Source organism: Rhinatrema bivittatum, chromosome 2 (genome assembly GCF_901001135.1).
Source record: "Rhinatrema bivittatum chromosome 2, aRhiBiv1.1, whole genome shotgun sequence".
NCBI classification, from domain to species: Eukaryota; Metazoa; Chordata; class Amphibia; order Gymnophiona; family Rhinatrematidae; genus Rhinatrema; species Rhinatrema bivittatum.
The window spans coordinates 413,528,072-413,546,072 of NC_042616.1; the positions used below are offsets into that span (position 1 = coordinate 413,528,072).

Here is an 18,001-nt window from a genome sequence, read left to right on the forward strand (position 1 = left end):
GTCAGTACAAATTTTTATGTCCCACTACCGTCTGGACAATCTTTTGAGAAATGAAAAATTTGAACAAGAATTTTTTTTCATCACTTGTTCTTGCAATAGTCTACTCACCACCATGGAGTCCAGGTTGCTTACTCCATAAACATTCTGCTGTATACCTCAGCTTGGGACTCCCCAAATGTCATGGCTAATTTAGTCTACTTATCAATGGGAAAAGCAAGTTTGCTTACCATAAATGGCGTTTTCTGTAGATAACAGGATGAATTAGTCATGCCAAATACCCGCCCGCCTCCCTGGAGAGTCGATTACCTAGCTAGAATTAGCTCTGATATTAACTGAGGGGCTTACAAGTCAACGCCTGTGCAGGAATTCCCACACTAGCTCAGTACAGCTAGGAAAGACAAGTCCATTCAGAGCCGCCGGATAATATCACCCACCTCATCACTAATTCATCCTATCTACGGAAAACACCATTTACAGTAAGCTTATTTGCCTTCCTCTCCCTTTAGCCTCAACCCTGCTCTCCTCCATTCATCCTCAACTTTTCCTCAATCCCTAACCCTGTCAGTTTCCTGCTATACAGCAGTGCTTGCTGCTGTCTGTAGCCCTACAGCTGTATCAGAGAAATGGGGGGGGGGGGGGGGACGGACGACACCACTGCAGCCCCTCTGCTCCCAGCCAGCTCCTTCATTAGTTGTCAGGGCCTGGGATCCTTGCCAGCCCCACTTCTTTGACCACCAGTTCCTCATTTATTTCAGCTTTGAGAGCCTAGGGAGCTCCATTAGCCTCACTGTTTAGCTTTGCCTAGTCTTGTCCATCTGTATTTAAACTTGCATGGCTAACTTTACTTTACTTTGCTTGGAAAGTTACCTATCTATTGGGCCGATACAGTAAAAAACGCGGGAGAGCGCACAGGCCATTCTCCTGTGCGCACGATTCAGTAAAAATGTATTTAAATTAGGCCCGGCAGTAAAAAGAGACGCTAGGGACACTAGCGCGTCCCTAGCGCCTCTTTTCAGACAGGAGCGGCGGCTGTCGGCGGGTTTGACAGCCGATGCTCAATTTTGCAGGCGTCGGTTCTCGAGCCCGCTGACAGCCATGGGTTTGGAAACCAGACGCCGGCAAAATTGAGCGTCCGGTTTTCAACCCGTGAGCCGCGGACCTATTTCCAAATTTTTATTTTTTTTTTACTTTTTTAAACTTTCAGGACCTCCAACTTAATATCACCTACCTTTGGGTAGGCGCTAACTTCTGAAAGTAAAATGTGCGGCTTGGCTGCACATTTTACTTACTGAATCGCGCGGGAATACCTAATAGTGCCAACAACATGCATTTGCACGTTGCGGGCGCTATTAGGTTCGGGAGTGGGGGGGGGTGTTGGACGTGCTATTACCCCTTACTGAATAAGGGGTAAAGCTAGCACGTCGAAAATGCACGTCCAAATGCCGGCTAATTGTGCGCTCCCTTGGAGTGCACTGTACTGTATCGGCCCGTATGTTCCTGTGCATATGGAGATGAAAAGTTACACAGACACATCACCAAGTGCATAAAGTGCTCTGAAAAGAACACCCACAAAGGAGTGCAGTAGACTAACATCACTCTTTGTATTAAAGAATGTCACTTTGTTTTGTAAATATGTGTGCAAATTTCTCTCCGGCATATTCATTGTAAGTATTCTTTAAAAAAACAAACCCTGGTTGTGAGAACACTAGGACAGGTTTGGGAAGTCCTGCTGAGGACAGTTTTCTGATGGGCTGCTCTTTTAATTGAACCTGCTGTTCAGCACTTGTCATTTCCAGAAATTTGGTAGACTTGGAGGTTCATGTTCCTTTAGCCACACTTATCCATTACAAGGTTTTATCAGAGCTTGTTTCTGTCAAGTCTGTCTGTGAGACAAAATGCAAAGCACCACTTTGCTTGCAAATATTACAATACAAAAAAATAAGTACTTTTTTGACACATTTTATTCTTTTGAAATGTTACAATGATTCAGACTTTTTCTATATTTTCTTCAACCAAGAATAGCACTAGCTGGTCACTGGAATCACCAGAAGCAGCTCACTACAAATGTCCATGATTATTCTCCAGGTCAAGGACAATTCAATAATTTAAGGACATGTGAAATTAGCACATCTTTTGGTAAAAGCTATAGAATATACTCTCACAAGGTTCACAGTATCTTCCCTCCCCCCAAATTGTGTTTTATATTTCTTGGACAAAACAAGACTTTCATGGAGACATTCTGTGGCTTGCAGAGCATATGGGCTCAGATTAATGGATACAAATTAATCACCACATTCAGTCTGCTGCACAGTAGAAATGCTTTAGGATTTGAACTGGTCTCAGGAGTTGGACATCTTCCTATTGACCACTATCCATTGTATCGACATATCTTCTCAAGGCCAGGGTGAAGTGATGTTTCCATTAAAATAACATGGCAGCGCGCTGTGGTGCACTTGAATTCTATTACCAGCTCAATTCTTTCATTCCCCAGGCCAGCCAGGCTGAAGATGCCGCCACAGAGGAAGTTCAAAGCCTTTGAGGAAAGTATTCTTAAAAGTCCATGTTAGTCTGGTGCCAGAAGGAGCTGTGCTGTGTTATTCCCAGTCAAGATGGGGTAGGGGGGCCATAAAATCTTATATAGTTGTGATTGAAGGCTCATGCTACTGAAAGCCCAATTCCAACTGAGTCAGAAACCTAAACCATGCAGGAGGAAACTGCTGGACCACAAAAAAAAAAATAAAAAATTTCACTGTTCTAGCCAGTGACCTTTTATTATTACAGTATAGTTTTACTGTCAGAATTTGCTGCAAAGTTCCCCTTGATACTTTTGTCCAGGGTACAAACCCCTCATGATCTACAGAGCAACAAGTCTAAAGGATGTACTCTTAGCGGGTGTACATAACTTGTTGGTGCTGGAACTGTTGCATGCGACATGCCCTCTTTTCCACATCCCGTGCACAATCCCGTTCTCATCCGCAAGCAAGTTTTAACGAGCACAACAGAATAGCGCACATTAAAACCAGTTAGTATGCCCAAAATGAAACAGACCCAAACATCAGGCATTCCCCTGCCAAATATTTACAACTGTTCAACAATACTAGCTCCTCACTTCTGTAATCTCTAATTCAAGTCACTCCAGCTCTGGGGTTACTCATAAAATGAGGTTAGATAGGAGGACACAATCTACCTATTAGATGGCTGTTTTTTTTTCTTTTATTTTGTAAACAAATGGCTAAAAAAAAAAATAACCACTTCTGTTAACAAACCTCCTTCTGCTCTGTGCCATCTGATGCTTGTGTGGCTGTTTGCAAGTGTTCAGGTATTTATATAACTGGAGTCACCTGCTTTTACATGGAATTCAGCCTTCAGGAAATTGATTTCACATCGAGGAGCTCCTGCTGGATCACAAAGCCGTGAAACCTAGAGAATCAGGTGCACGTCCCGTTGCTAAGATTATAGGTTCTGGAAGATGGTGAAAAAAAATCAAATCCACCCATTTTTTTTTAATGTATCACACCCTCTACTTCCTTCAAGGGATGGAGACTAGTGCCATTTCTGTTCTGCAACTAGAAGGTTTCCATTACTATAGGCAAATTATCAAGGTCTTGAGAAATCCCACTGGGCCTTTTTACTCAGCTTGGGATTAGCCATGGAGTTGGCCGTTTAGAGCTGTTGAAATAGAAGGGGATTTTGTGGCACACCTTTAATGTGCTCAGTGGTTTAACAATCTACTTTTGAATTGCCTCAGTTATAGCCCACACATTTACAAAAATGGCAGTTTGCTATGGATAAGTGCTAACAAAAATCTCCACAATTCGTACCGTCTAACAAAAATTGTGAATCAAATTTATATTATTACACTGAAATTATAAGCATTCTCGGGCTAGCTAAATGACCGTGCCTTGCACGGGCAAATAGGTGACCAGAGTTTGATAGTTAGGCTTTTGTTCTTCGTGACAGCCAGGACTGCTTTAGAGCTTTTACTGCCCCTTGGAGGAGGGAGTCTCACCCATTGCAGAATGGTGACATCTCAATCAGTCTCAGGATTGTACATATACTGGATTTTGAAGGGCACCATCAGCTGTGGTCCCTGGCTGGATACTGTCAGCAATGATTTGGCTAGATTAGCAAAATGCTCAGCAGTTGTGAATTAAGGCTTATTATACCTTAGCTCCAGTTGGGGCTATTTTCAAATAAGCTGGCAAGTACCAGGTGAAAAGCAAACCGCATATTCTGTGTCTCATCCAACCATTTGTTAAGAATCTAAGAAAGTCTCCAGCTACCATCACAGAGCTCTGGTGTTGGAATGCAACACATTGGTTTGAAATGATCGATCCTGCCATGTGCGTCAGGGGATTCCCTTTTTTTCTGTACCACAGTTCCTTTCCTATTTTTTTTCTGCTTTACTTGTTCCTACTTTAGTAATGAGAAGATGGTGGGCCCTCATTCACAGTCCAGAGGTCAGAAGAACTGGGCTTCAAGTCTCACTTCTCCCTCACATTGAGCTGGTGATTTATCCCTCAACACAGAATTGGCACCTAATACGGAACTTATTTTGTGGAAATATACTTTGTTTTCTAGCCACAAAGACTCCCTGGCATGGTTAAATTCCTTTTGCCTAGTAGTTGATAGTACTGGATAAAAATAGTTTATCTGGATATATTTCAGTCTGGTTTTAGTCCAGATTTTAGCATGGAACAATATTAACTGCTCTTGTAAAAAACAAAAACAACTTAGATCACAGTAAGGCTTCTCTTGCTTTTAGACCTACCTGCTGCTTTCAATACCACAGACTATCGCATTTTGTTGCTGCTTATCATAGACCTGGGTAGAAGCAGCAGGATGCTAAAGGGTTTTGGCCCTTTTTTGTTTTTTTAAAGAATTCAGAACTCGAGTATAGTTGGGGTGAATTTTTCTCCTATTTTTGGACTTGTGGAGTCCTCCAAGGGCCTACTCAGTCACTTTTGTTATTTAACATTTACATGGCACCTGTGGGGCAGCTTATGCGTCTGTTTGGTGTGAAGTACCCGCTCTATGCCCATGATACACAGTTCTACATTGTAGTTAGTCCTGAAGCTGATGAGAGCACCCCTAACCTTTATGTCCCAAACAGGTAAAAACTTGGTTGAATACTGACAAGCTGAAGATTAATCCCCCCACCCCAAAATAAAAAAGGAATTTCTGTGGATTGGTAGATTGGCAAATGCACAAGTGTTTTTTTCCACACTGGATCGGATTATCCTTTCACCACTTCAATCATTGGGAGTCATTTTGGATTCTGCTTTAACAAATGGAGGCACGGATTTCTGCCACAAAGAGCACATTGTTCAATTGCAACGTGTTCACCAACTCTGTCCTCTTCTAGATAGGCATGCTGTAGCTGCTGTGATCCATGCCTCGACTTCCTCTTGGCTAGATTACTGCTATTCTCTGTATATTGGTCTACCACAAAAAAAAGCATTCAACGACTGCAACTGATACAAAATTCAGCAGTTCCACTGCTGCCTGACACCAGGTTTCTCCCATTTAAAAGATTTGCACTGGCTGTGTATTACTTTCTGGGTCCCATTTAAAGTTTTAATTCAAGCTTTTCAGAAGCATTTGATGAGATAATCTAGTTTATTCTTGTCTTCTGCTGATCTTTTAATTACGCCTCCATTACCCAATGCAAAATTAACGTGTTGGGGAGCCCTCGCTCTTGGACTGCACTGATCTGTGGAATCATGTTCCTAAAGAAGACCTGTATCTGAGAATATGTAGGTCATTTAAAAATGGATTAAATCTTGGCTTATTCAATAGATCTTTTAGTTTATTTTTTTTTAATGTTTTATGGAGAATTCTCTATTTTTTTTTGTTCATTATATTTTGGCTTTTATTGTTTTTCTGTTTTTGATTTTTCAAGATTTGCTTTTACAGGGATTGTTATATTGTTTTATTTTTGTTGTACATCACCTTGAGTTCTTAAGGAAGGGCATGTGAAAAATAAATGACTGATTGATGGACAGAGATATTGGAAAAATTAAAAAACAAAATCTAAATGTCTCAAAACACCAATTTCTATGCTGGACTATACCAATGTCAACTAAAAGCAAAAATGGCAAAACTTTCAAAAACTGTTTTTTTCTTACATATTTTCACTTTTTTTTTTTTTCATTTTACTTATTTATACTTTCTATTGCCTGGAAAATGTATAGGGTCAATTGGCAGGATATCCCTTGCTGCATGAGTGCTACCCATTGCAGATAATTAATAGATCACAGGCACGCCTTTTACTAATCACAGCTCTCGCTATCTCACCATTTGCCAAGTCATCGTAAGTTCTCTAACCTTCTTTGAATGGTGCTGTGTAGACTTGGTTCTGAAATTACAGATTATTATATTATTCCAGACCCCCTAAGAAATCTGATTTGTGTAGCACTTGTTGGAGCTGTCAAGCACATCTTGCTCAACCTAAAATGATGCCCAGTGCAGTCCAGAGAGCAGCACATTTGGGACACACTATACTTCCTCTTTAGAGTCCACAGCATAACCCCTGCCAAGAATTCAACACTACTACAAGCCCCCCCCCCCTCCAAAAAAGCATCATCCATGTTATGTTCACAGGTGCAATGAGCTTGCAGACATCGTTTCACAATACCAGTCCTGTAAAATGTGCAACAAACTCTGCCTCAGCTTCTGAGAAGTACATGGATCTGAGCAATGGACTGTCATCGTCAGGGGTTCGGGGGGGAAATCCTCCAAAGTACAAGATACAGCTAAAAACAGCCTCACCATCCAGCCAGGACAGAAAGAAGTGCTTTTCTCCTTTCTAGCACCATAACCAAGTTCACATTTTTACCTCATCATTCAGCAAAGGCAATATACACGTAAAAACAGCAAAGATACAATATCTGCAACAAACCAAAACAAAGCCATGTACCATTTTGTAAGGACTCACACCCACACCTTTTCATCAATAAAGTCCCAAAAAAGGTGCCAGTAACTGAGGTTTGTTCCTTCTTTTTGGAGAAGGTCATCCTCATTTTCAGTTGTAAATAAAGAGACATTGATTTGCAGCTGTCTTTCTCTGGAGGAATCTCCCAGAAATTATATGAACCAACAAAACTAAAGGTGAGAGAACACCATATGCTAAAGGCCAGCAGGCACCAAAGGAACAAGGTAGCCACTCTGGACCAGAGAGTACACAATGTCAAAGCTATTTCCAGAGAGGAAATGTCCCAAAGAGAGAACGTTCCGGTGCCTTAAGAGATATATTTCCCTCCCGCCTCATTCATTGGTCAGATGAGCACCACATCAACTCCATCTCCTCTTGTGGTCATGGGCGGTCATAGCATTGGCCTTCTACAGGCATGTTGAGCTACCTTTTCTCTATCTTCTGCATTTGCAGACTGAGTGAGGTGAAGCTTGCTAGGAGATCCGTGACCTCATCCACCTGCAAGGAAGAAAGATGGGAGTAAAAGAGCAGCAGCATTAGAGCAAAGCTTTCAAACGCACAGAGATGGGAAGAATGACAAATGCATCTGGCTGTGGCAGCATGGGTCTCAGAGGCAGAGTAGCCTGAAGAAACACAGATATATAACATATTATGGCAAAAGACCATAAAGCCCACCTAGTCTGCCCAATTTCCTACTTACCTGATAATTTCCTTTAATATAGTCAAGACCAGGCCAGTGGGTTAACAGAGGTCAACAGGCTCGCTGATGTCACTCCTTATATACCTCTGTGCTGACAACAACCTGCTAGTATTCCTGTAACAAGCTAACTGTGGACAACCTCAAAACTGTGCATTACAACCCCCTCCCCCAAAAACAATGAATTAAAACAATCTTGTGTTTCATTTTTTATTTATTTTATTTTATTTTGCAACCAATGGGATTCCAGAAGACCAAAAGCAGAGTTGAAAGAGGATGCTCAAACTATATACACTCACCTGCATTCAGATAACACACATACTTCTTTGAAATACAGCTCCACCTCCCTACCTGTAAACAAAATGACCGGGAAGGCATAAAGTGGGAGGGTCCTAGCCTGGTCCGACTGTATTAAAGGAAAGGAAATCATCATGTAAGTAGTAATTTTATCTTACTCTTCATCCAGTCAGACCTGTGGGATTTATTTTTATTTTATTTATTTAAATTTCTTATATACCGGCATTCGCGATGGGAGTCGCATCATGCCGGTTTACAAATAACAAGGTGTGACAACAGAATAAATACTTAATAACTTAAAAACATTAACATGTGATAGAAGAATAAGGTAGCAGTTACAATAAAACAGGGATAAAATGCAACTTGGAATGAAGAGAAGGCAAAAGAGAGATTAACACTGAGATAACAAAAGAATGACCAAGGTAAATAGAACCAAGGTAAATAAACCTTATAGTTTATTAGTTTGAGAATAGTTTGGGATGTTCCCAAACTATTCTCTCATCAGGCTGAATGCTGCTGCTGCTCCTCACAACACTACCAACACAAAGGAGGTTTCTCTTCGAGCCAAGATATCAAGGAGATAATGCTTAGAAAAAGGTATGCAAGGATGACCATGTCGCTGCCTTACAAATCTCTCAAGGAGATACCAAATGCAACTCTGCCCAAGAAACAGCCTGTGCTCTGGTGGAATGAGCCTAAACATGTTTCAGCAAGCTGCAGTAATCACCTCCTTAATCCAGCAAACTACCGCAGCCAGAGAGGCCTCCTCATCCTTTCACATTCCACCATACAGAACAGAGAGATGATCAGATCGTCTAAAGGCATTAGTGATCTTTAGGTATTGCAAAGATGCCACCTTATGTCCAAGGGACGAAGAAGAGCATAGTCTTCAGAATCCACTTGCTTATCAAAGGAAGGCAAGGAAATCGACTAATTCAAATGATAAAACTCTAAAACGACTTTCAGAAGGCGGGCGGGGTGGGGTGGTGGGGGGTGGATGGTCCAAATCGGGACCCATTCCTTTATAATCAATAAGAAAGGCTCTTTATAAGAAAACATCTGCAACTCAAGACACCCTCCAGGTCAAACAAACAGCCACAAGAAAACCTGTTTTCAGTGTAAGGAGCTTTACGGAAATAGTCTTAAGAAGAGAAAACTGCAGTTCCGCTAGGAAAGATAAAAGTAGATTCAGATCCCAAGGTGGAACCGGCAGTCGAAGGGGAGGCCTAATATGCTTAATACCTTTCAAAAACTGAGAAACATCCAGATGAGACCAGAGTGGTCTAGGGCCGATACGACCCCCTATAACGAGAGCCGTCACCTGCACCTTCAAGCAATTAAGAGCCAATCCCTTAGAGAGGCCTTCCTGCAAAAAATCCAAAGTCGATGGAATAGGTGCAGCCCCAGGGGTACACTGATGTCCCAAGCACCATTCTTCAAAACACTCTCCAAATCCACATATAAGCTAAAGAGATGGAGAATTTCCTAGCCCTCAGTAATGTAGCCACTCTGATCTGACAGTAACCCTTCTTCACTAATTGTGGCCTCTCAAAGGCCAAACTGTAAGACAAAAATTGATTTGGATCCTCGTGAAACAGGAAACATCCCCTTGTGAATCGGAAGACAAAAGGCCTGTTGCAAAGCAGGCACCAAAGATCTGCATACCTCAGCCTGTCGGGTGCCATCCACAGAACTAGCCCCATATGCTTGGCAACCTTTTGAAGTAGTCTGCTTATCATGTGCCAAAAAGAGGGGGGAAAAAACCCAACATAAAAACCTTAACACATCCCATCCTTGGGCCACTCCTGAACCAGGGCAACTATTGCGGATGAATGAGCATCTTTCGTTCAGCTGAAGAATTTGTGCACCTTCGCATGCTGACTGGTTGCCATCAGATCCCAATGATACAATTTGTTTGAAGGCTCTTTGAGAAAGGGACCATTCCCCCTGGATCTATGACACTGCAGCTGAAGAAATTTGCTTGCACATTGTCCACACCTGCAGTGTGGGACATTGATAAGCCAAATTTATTTCAGCCCAAGGAAAAACAATGTCCATCTCGACAACATCTGAGGGCTGAGAATTCCTTCTTGACGATGTATGTACGTCACTGCCATGGCATTGTCAAACATCACTCTGATGGCCTGTACCACCAGCCAAGGTGCAAACTCAAGAAGGGCCAGTTGAATAGCCCTGGACAAGTGATTGATGGGCCAGTTTGCCTCCTCAGGAGTCCAACAACCCTGACAGTGCACCCCCCAGCCTGAAAGACTGGCATCTTGCATTGCTATGATCCAGAAGGCCGTCAACAAATCCACTCCCTGAACAAAGAGGTGGATGTCCAGCCACTGCTGTGGACTGTGGGAGCAGCAATATCACCGTGTACTCCTAAGATTGAGGACTCCATATGGAGTATGTATGTTCGACTTGTAATCTGCCTCAAGCTTTACTTTGTAAGAATGCAAAATACAAATAATTTTAAAGAAAATAAATAAGGCCCTCTGAAGAGGACATGTGTGCCCTTGTCCATGGAACACAATCCAAAACTGTCACCATAGATCCGAGAGTTTACGGTTAAGACCACACTATTGGGCTTCTGGCCGCTTTCAATGCCCAAGCAACTTCTGAATCTGCTGGTATGTTAAACTTAGAAGACCTACCTTCATCAAATTGAGCTCGCAGATAATCTAGAATCTGGGATGGATGAAGACTGCTCTTAAATTGATAATCCAGCCCAAGTCTTGAAGCATTTGGACTAATCGCTGAGAAGCACACATTCTTCTGAAAGGACTTTGCCCTTATCAGCCAATCATCCAGATAAGGATGCACCAAAATTTCTTCCTTGGGCAGGGCTGCTGTTACCACCACTTACCTTGGAGAAGGTTCTCAGGGCTTTCGCCAGGCCAAAGGGCAGTGCCTGAAACTGAAAATGATGATCAACCACCACAAAGAGAAGGAAACGCTGGTAATCTGTCCTGCTTGGAATGTGAAGATAAGCCTCTGTCAGATCCAGAGAGGTAAACTCTCCCTTTTGAACTGCCATGATTACTAATCTTAAGGTTTCTTAAGAAAAATTGACCTTCTTCAGGTCCAGAACAGGGCGAAAGGACCCTTCCTTTTTGGGCACCACAAATTAAATGGAGTAGTGCCCCACTCTCAGAACCAGAACCTTCAAATTGCAAAGTCTCTGCAGAGTAGCTTTTACCACCTCTCTTTTCACAGCCAAGTGACAGGGAGAAACTATAAAAGCATCAGAAATGGGACAGGCAAATTCTAGAGCATAATCTTGTATTATCTCCAGGACCCATTGATTCAAAGTAATCTGGGCCCATCTCTGATAGAAGAGAGAGACAGATGCCTACCTGTCTCTGACACCGAGTTAGGGCCCCCAAGCTTTCATTGAGCAGTTCTGGTGGAACCAGATCCTGCCACTCCATCCTTACCCTCCTTTCTTAGCCCAAAAGGACTGAAATCTGGAAAAAGTCCTATGCCTTTCTCCTGAAGAAGTGTGGCTCTGACTGAATTGCAATATGTGCTGTAAGAAGAATATCCCCGTGAAGAAGCCTTAGCCTTTTCCTCCAGGAGTCTGGGAACCTGAGTCATCCCGTTTTCGCCATCTTTTCAATTCATCCCCAAACAAGAGACACCCTTTAAAGGGCAGGTTTGTCAAATTAGTCTTGGAAATAGAGTCCACTAACCAGTTATGCAGCCAAAGAAGATGCCATGCCCCTAGTAGAGGCATGCACTAAATAATAGCCAGCATCCTCCAAATAGGCCACTTCCAGTTTCAACTGTGGACACTCTTCTCCCCGTTCATCCTGGGCATTTTGCAGCAGATGGAGCCCCGATCTCACCAAAATACAACAACATGCCACCATCTGAAGAGCCAAGCTTGGACCTGAAAGGCCTGTTTAAGAACAGATTCTATTTTATCTTACACCAGAATAGTGGTGTGCTTGGTCACTGAACACACCAAGGCATCCACCTTGGGAAAACAGAATTTTTCTTTAACCTGAGGATCCAATAGATACAGTTTGGCCAGAGAATGGCCCCCTTTGAAATTAGCTTTGGAGCCAACCAAGCCTTCCTAAGGAGTGGCCGCTTGGATCCTGTCTTCTTGTTGTCCAAATAGGCTTTCTGGAGGAGCAGGACAAAATCAGTGAAGAACTCCTCTGAATCAGCTGAACACTGATCTGGATCCGCTTCCCCCTCCCCCTCTCTGTCATGGACAGGAGTCTGATTTGCAGGGGAAAGTGGGGGAGGGGAATCCCAAAGCTCCCCAGCTGATGCCTTGGCTCCTAGCATGAGGAGCTAAGATGGCTGCCATGTCCTCAGGCCCCCTTGCGGACTCCTGCATTGGCATTGCTGCACCCGAGGCACCACACTCCCCAGAGATCCCCGCAGAGGATCCTACTCCTCAGGAGACGCACTCGGGGCAAAAAATTCATATAGAGGGGCAGCCATGGCAAACTTTCCTGTGCTGGACGGGAGGCGCCATGTCACACAATCGGGCCTAAAAATAGCCCCTGCCTGCAACACGGTTGGTGGCACTGTCCCAGTGCTGACATCTGGCCCCAATCACCTCACGCTGCCTCCTGGCAGCACATTGTGATCAGTCGCGGGAGCCCTGCTTCAGCCTGAGCTCAACTCTCCCTTTTTAAAAAAAAAAAAAAAAAAAAAAACCAGACACCAGCCAAAACAGAAGAGAAAAAAACTAAATACTTCCCTGCTTCTGACTGGAAGAGGCTGATCACTAGAGGTGGCAAGGACCCCCGGCTGTCATCCTCCCTGTGACAAGGGCTGAGCTATCACAGGGATAACCGACCCTCCTGCTCTACCCAAGAGATGGCCCACGAAGGAACCTAGCACCTCGGGGGTGCCATCCTCTAGGAATCTTCCTTCTTTCTCCCTAGGACTGCAGACTGCAGGTTTGCACCTCTACATCTGATGGAGACATAAATTCTGAGGGACTACAGGTGGCACTCTCAGATATTTAGCAGTGCTTCAAAGTTTTTGTTCTACCAACAGATCCCTACCAACAGATGCCTCCATCTGTTGGTAGGGATACAAAACCCACTTGTCTGGGGTACGAACAGGAAGGAAAAACTTGTATGACCCTGCTGGCAGAGAGACATAACCCACTCGTCTGGACTGGAATGGCAGGAAAAGGAATAAGGGCTTTCATGGAGAGTACAGGGTGTGCAAGGAGAAAAAAATTAAAGGCTGAATAGCTAATTACTCTTACAGGTCATCTGAATGCAACTTATGGGCCCAGATGCTTGTTCTCTAGTAGATTTACAGTTCATAGTTGTTCTGGGAGGATTCAATGGAAGAAATTACAAAAAGGTTCGGAGTATGTTGGTTGTGGATACTAAAACATTGTTGTGTAGACAAAAATTAGGTTGTACAATATAGTGATAGAATATAGGAAAATTGGTTCTTATCTGCTAATTTTCGTTTCTGTAATACCACAGATCAGTCCAGACCAGTGGGTTGTGCATTCCTACCAGCACTGCTGATACTTAACGAGAGTGCCACCTGCGTCCCTCAGTATTGACCTGTACCCAAGCCTATACAACCAAACTTTACTTAAAAAGGCGAAGGGGGTTGGAACCCAAAAACTTAACTGCCAACCTCTCGCCCGGAACAGATAAAACAAAAAAACCGCTAGACCACCTCGGAAATTGCCCTTTCTGGGGCATTTGCAAAAAGACCAAATTGTTTCTTCAGGAAATATCACCTCTCAAGGTAGTCTTTCGGAATTTGAAAAGGGGACAGGTCTCTGGGCTGATCTGTGGTATTACAGGAACGAAAAGTAGCAGGTAAGAACCAATTTTTCTTTCCTGAACATACACAGATCAGTCCAGACCAGTGGTATGTACCCAAGCTACTCTACACTGGGCGGGAACCCGAAAGATCCGCTCGCGGTACATCTTCCCCAAAGGATGATTCATCTTGCGCCCTCACATCCAAACGATAATGCTTGGTGAAAGTGTGCAGGGAGGACCAAACCGCCACTCTGCAGATCTCCTGAGGCAACAGAAGCTGACACTCAGCCCAGGAGGTAGCCTGGGCTCTAGTGGAATGAGCTCTCAGACCCACGGGCACCTGACGCCCGCAGGCAACATAAGCCGCAGCGATAGCCTCCTTAATCCAAAGCGAAATAGTTACCTTCGAAGCCTTGTCCCCCTTCTTAGGACCCCCAAACAAGACAAACAGATGGTCCGAATGCCGGAAATCATTAGTAACCTCCAAATAGCGCAAAAGAACGCGATGTACATCCATAAGATGAAGTTCCCTCTAAGGAGAATCCCTGGACCAGCTCGGAAATCCTGGCAGATCCACCGCCTGATTGACATGAAAAGCAGAGACCACCTTGGGCAGGAAGGAAGGAACTGTGCGCAGCAAAACTATCGTAAATCCTAAGAAAAGGATCTCGTCACGACAAAGCCTGTAACTCTGAAATGCGTCGAGCAGAACAAATGGCTACGAGGAAAACTGTCTTCAAGGTCAAATCCTTAATGGGAGTCCTCCGTAAAGGATGAAAGGGGGCTCTGCAAAACACCAGGTTCAAACTCCAGTCAGGACATAACGGGCGTACGGGAGGACGTAAATGCTTTACTCCTTTGAGGAAACGCGAAGTGTCTGGATGCACTGCCAGCGACCGACCGTGAACTCTGCTCCTTAAGGCACCTAAGGCAGCCACCTGAACCCTAACAGAGTTGAAAGCTAAACCTTTGGCCAACCTCTGTTGCAGGAAGTCCAACACCTGGGGAATCTCTGTTGACAAAGGATCCAAGGAGCACTGGTGGCACCATGCCTCAAATAACTTCCAGACCCTAACATAGGCCATAGAAGTAGAAGGCTGACGCCCCTGAAGAAGAGTGGAAATGACCTGCTCGGAATATCCCCTCAATCTCCAGGCCGCGAGAGAGAAGTGATCCTCCCAAACCTAAAATATGGGCCCCTGCTGGAGTAGATACGGAAGATGCGCCAGCTGTAGAGGACCTCCTAAGGCTAATCGCACCATGTCTGCGAACCACGGGCGACGTGGCCACTCCAGAGCCACCAACACTACACCTGCCTGGATGCCGCTCTATGCGTCGTAGAAGCCGACTGATGAGAGGCCAGGGAGGAAAGGCATAGAGAAGAATGCCCGTGGGCCACAGACATACCAGAGCTCCAGTCCTACGGAGCCTATTTCTCGACGATGGCTGAAGAAGTGCTCTGTCTTCGCATTGGCTCGAGTTGCCATCAGATCCAACTGAGGCACGCCCCACCTGGTGCAAATGAAGTTCCATGGTTCGGAAGCTCCCACTCCCCTGGATCGAGCTGTTGCCTGCTGAGGAAGTCCACCTGTACATTTTCCATGCCTGCGACATGAGACGCAGTGATTCCTTTGAGATGGCGCTCCACCCAAGTGAAAACTGCCTCGCCTCCAATGCCACTGCGAGACTCCGTACCCCGCCTTGCCGGTTGATGTAAGCTACCGTCTTTGCGTTGTCTGAGAACACTCGAACCATTGTGTCCTTGACCAGAGGAAGATATGCTCGAAGGGCCAGCCAGACAGCCCTAGTCTCGAGGCGGTTGATAGACCAGGATTTCTCTGTTGGAGACCAAAGCCCTTGGGCGGATTTGTTGAGGCAGACTGCACCCCATCCAGATAGACTGGCATCTGTGGAGATAACCACCGAATTCGGAGGATCTAAGTCCACTCCCTGTTCCAGGTTGCTGCATGAAAGCCACCATGATAGACTGATTCTGGGCTCTGGAAAGAGAGGTAATGGAATATGGAACTGTTCAGACACTGGACTCCACCGCGATAACAGCGCACGCTGCAACAGATGCAAATGAGCGAACACCCACGGGATTAAATCCAAAGTGGAGGCCATGAATCCCAGAATCTGTAAGTGATGCTAAACCGTCGGATTCTTCCTATAAAGCAGGGCTTGGATCTGATCCTGCAACCTTGTTACAAGGTCCGCTGCCAGGGAAACCTTGCCTCGGAAAGTGTCGAAGAGCACTCCCAAGTATACCAACGACTGCGTGGGCTCCAAATGACTTTTCTGGGACATTTATGACCCAGCCGAGCGACTGCAAAGTGAGCATCACCCTCTGAACTGATTTTACGCAGTCCTCCTGAGATCGCGTGGATTAGCCAATCGTCAAGATACGGGTGAACAAGGACTCCCTCCTTGCGCAGGACCGCCGCCACGACCACCATGACCTTGGTGAAAGTACATGGAGCCGTCGCCAGGCCGAAAGGGAGAGCTTGAAACTGGAAATATTGGCCTATCACCTTGAAGCGGAGGAACCACTGGTGTGCCCAGAGAATCGGGATGTGGAGATACGCCTCGGTGAGGTCTAATGACACGAGAAAGTCTCCTCTGCGTATCGCGGACACCACAGTTCTCCACATCCCCATGCGAAAATCAGGGAACTCGCAAACACCTGTTCACCTTCTGCAGATCCAGAATGGGATGAAATGTGCCCTCTTTCTTGGGAACCACAAAGTACACTGAATACCGTCCCTTGCCCTGTTCCGCCAGAGGAACTGGAACAATGGCCTGGAGATTGAGCAGCGGTTGTAGAGTCCCCTGTACTGCCTTGCACTTGACCCGCGAAGCGACGTGAGACTCCACAAAGGCCTCCCGCACCAGGCGTGAAAACTCGAGAGTGTAACCGTCCCGGACCACTACCAAGACCCATCGGTCCGAGGTAATCTTTTCCCACTCTGCGTAGAAGCTCAATCTGTCTCTGACAGCTTCTATGACGGAATGGGTGCCCCTGGTTTCATTGGGTAGGTTTTCTACGACCAGCATCCTGGCCCATGGACTCTCTGCCTGGGCGCCATCCTCCATGAAAGGACTGCTGACTTCCCGAGCCCGGACCCGAAGGAGCTGAAGACCTACCAGGGCGAAATCTGCGAGAATCCTGAAAATGAGCCTGCGGGGGAAAAACCTTCCCCGAAGGTTTCCTATCCTCTGGCAATCTGTTGCCCTTGGACTCCCCCAGCAATTTCACCAACTGGTCGAGATCCTCCCCAAAGAGAAGCTTGCCCTTAAAGGGGAGGTTAGAAAGTTGAGACTTGGAAGACAGGTCTGCTGACCAATTACGTAACCAGAGCAGTCAACGAGCCGTAACCGCAGACACCATACTATGCGCCGAGGTCCTAATCAAGTCATACAACGCGTCCGCGACATAGGCAACTTATGCCTCCAAACGCGTGGCTTGTAAGGGCCCCACACATTTGGGACAAGGGGTTGCGGCCGCCTCCTGAACCCAGCAAAGACAGGCTCTCTGCATGAGGCTGGTGCAAATCGCCATCCTGAGTCTCAGCGCTGAGACCTCGAAGACTCGCTTCAGATGAATCTCCAGTTTGCGGTCCTGAATGTCCTTCAGCGCAGTGGCCCCGGCCACAGGAATGGTGGTCTTCTTAGTCACGGCAGACACCGCCGCATCTACCTTCGGTAACTTTAGAAGATCCAAAACATCCTGCGATAACAGGTGAAGTTTCGCCATGGCTTTTCCCACTTTTAAAACCGCACCCGGCGAGTCCCACTCCCGGGTCACTAGCTTGCGGACCTTCTTAGGTAATGGGAAGGAAGTCATTGGACCCTGAATCCCATCCAGGACTGGATTGACACCTTCGCTGTCTGATTCCTCCTGTGAAATTGTGATCCCCAGGACCTCCAAGATCTGGGAATGAGAGGTCAGAGATTCTCTCGCTTAAACAAGCGCACTACGCTGGGATCATCGCCTTCCGAGGGTGGGAGGTCATCTTGGTCCGGGTCATCCTGTATTACATCACCCATATCCTGGGTGAGTCCTGGATCTTGATCCGCCCAAGGGTCTGAGGGATCCCCGAGTGGGGCTGGCAACCTATTCACACCTTGAGCCCCTGCAGGGTGATGGTGGTCCGGGGACCCAGAGGGTATCCACTTTGGTGGAGGTTCCGCCGGAGGGTCCAGCTGTGCTGCTCTCTTCAGGAACGCCTGATGCAGCAGGAGCACAAATGCAGGGCAAAACTTCCCTAAATCAACACCCACCCCAATCCCCCCCCCCCCCCCCCC

General features: G+C 45.7%; 1 protein-coding gene across 1 annotated transcript in view; it reads right to left on the bottom strand.

Annotated features, from left to right (window-relative positions):
• Window positions 1-6,072: 6,072 nt before the first annotated feature.
• Window positions 6,073-18,001, bottom strand: part of ANKRD54 (ankyrin repeat domain 54) — a 54,806-nt gene continuing 42,877 nt past the window's right edge. The window contains exon 8 of the mRNA XM_029590137.1: window positions 6,073-7,432. Coding sequence (XP_029445997.1) covers window positions 7,358-7,432 — 75 coding nt within the window. The 3' untranslated portion in view covers window positions 6,073-7,357. The remainder of the gene's footprint in view (window positions 7,433-18,001) is intronic.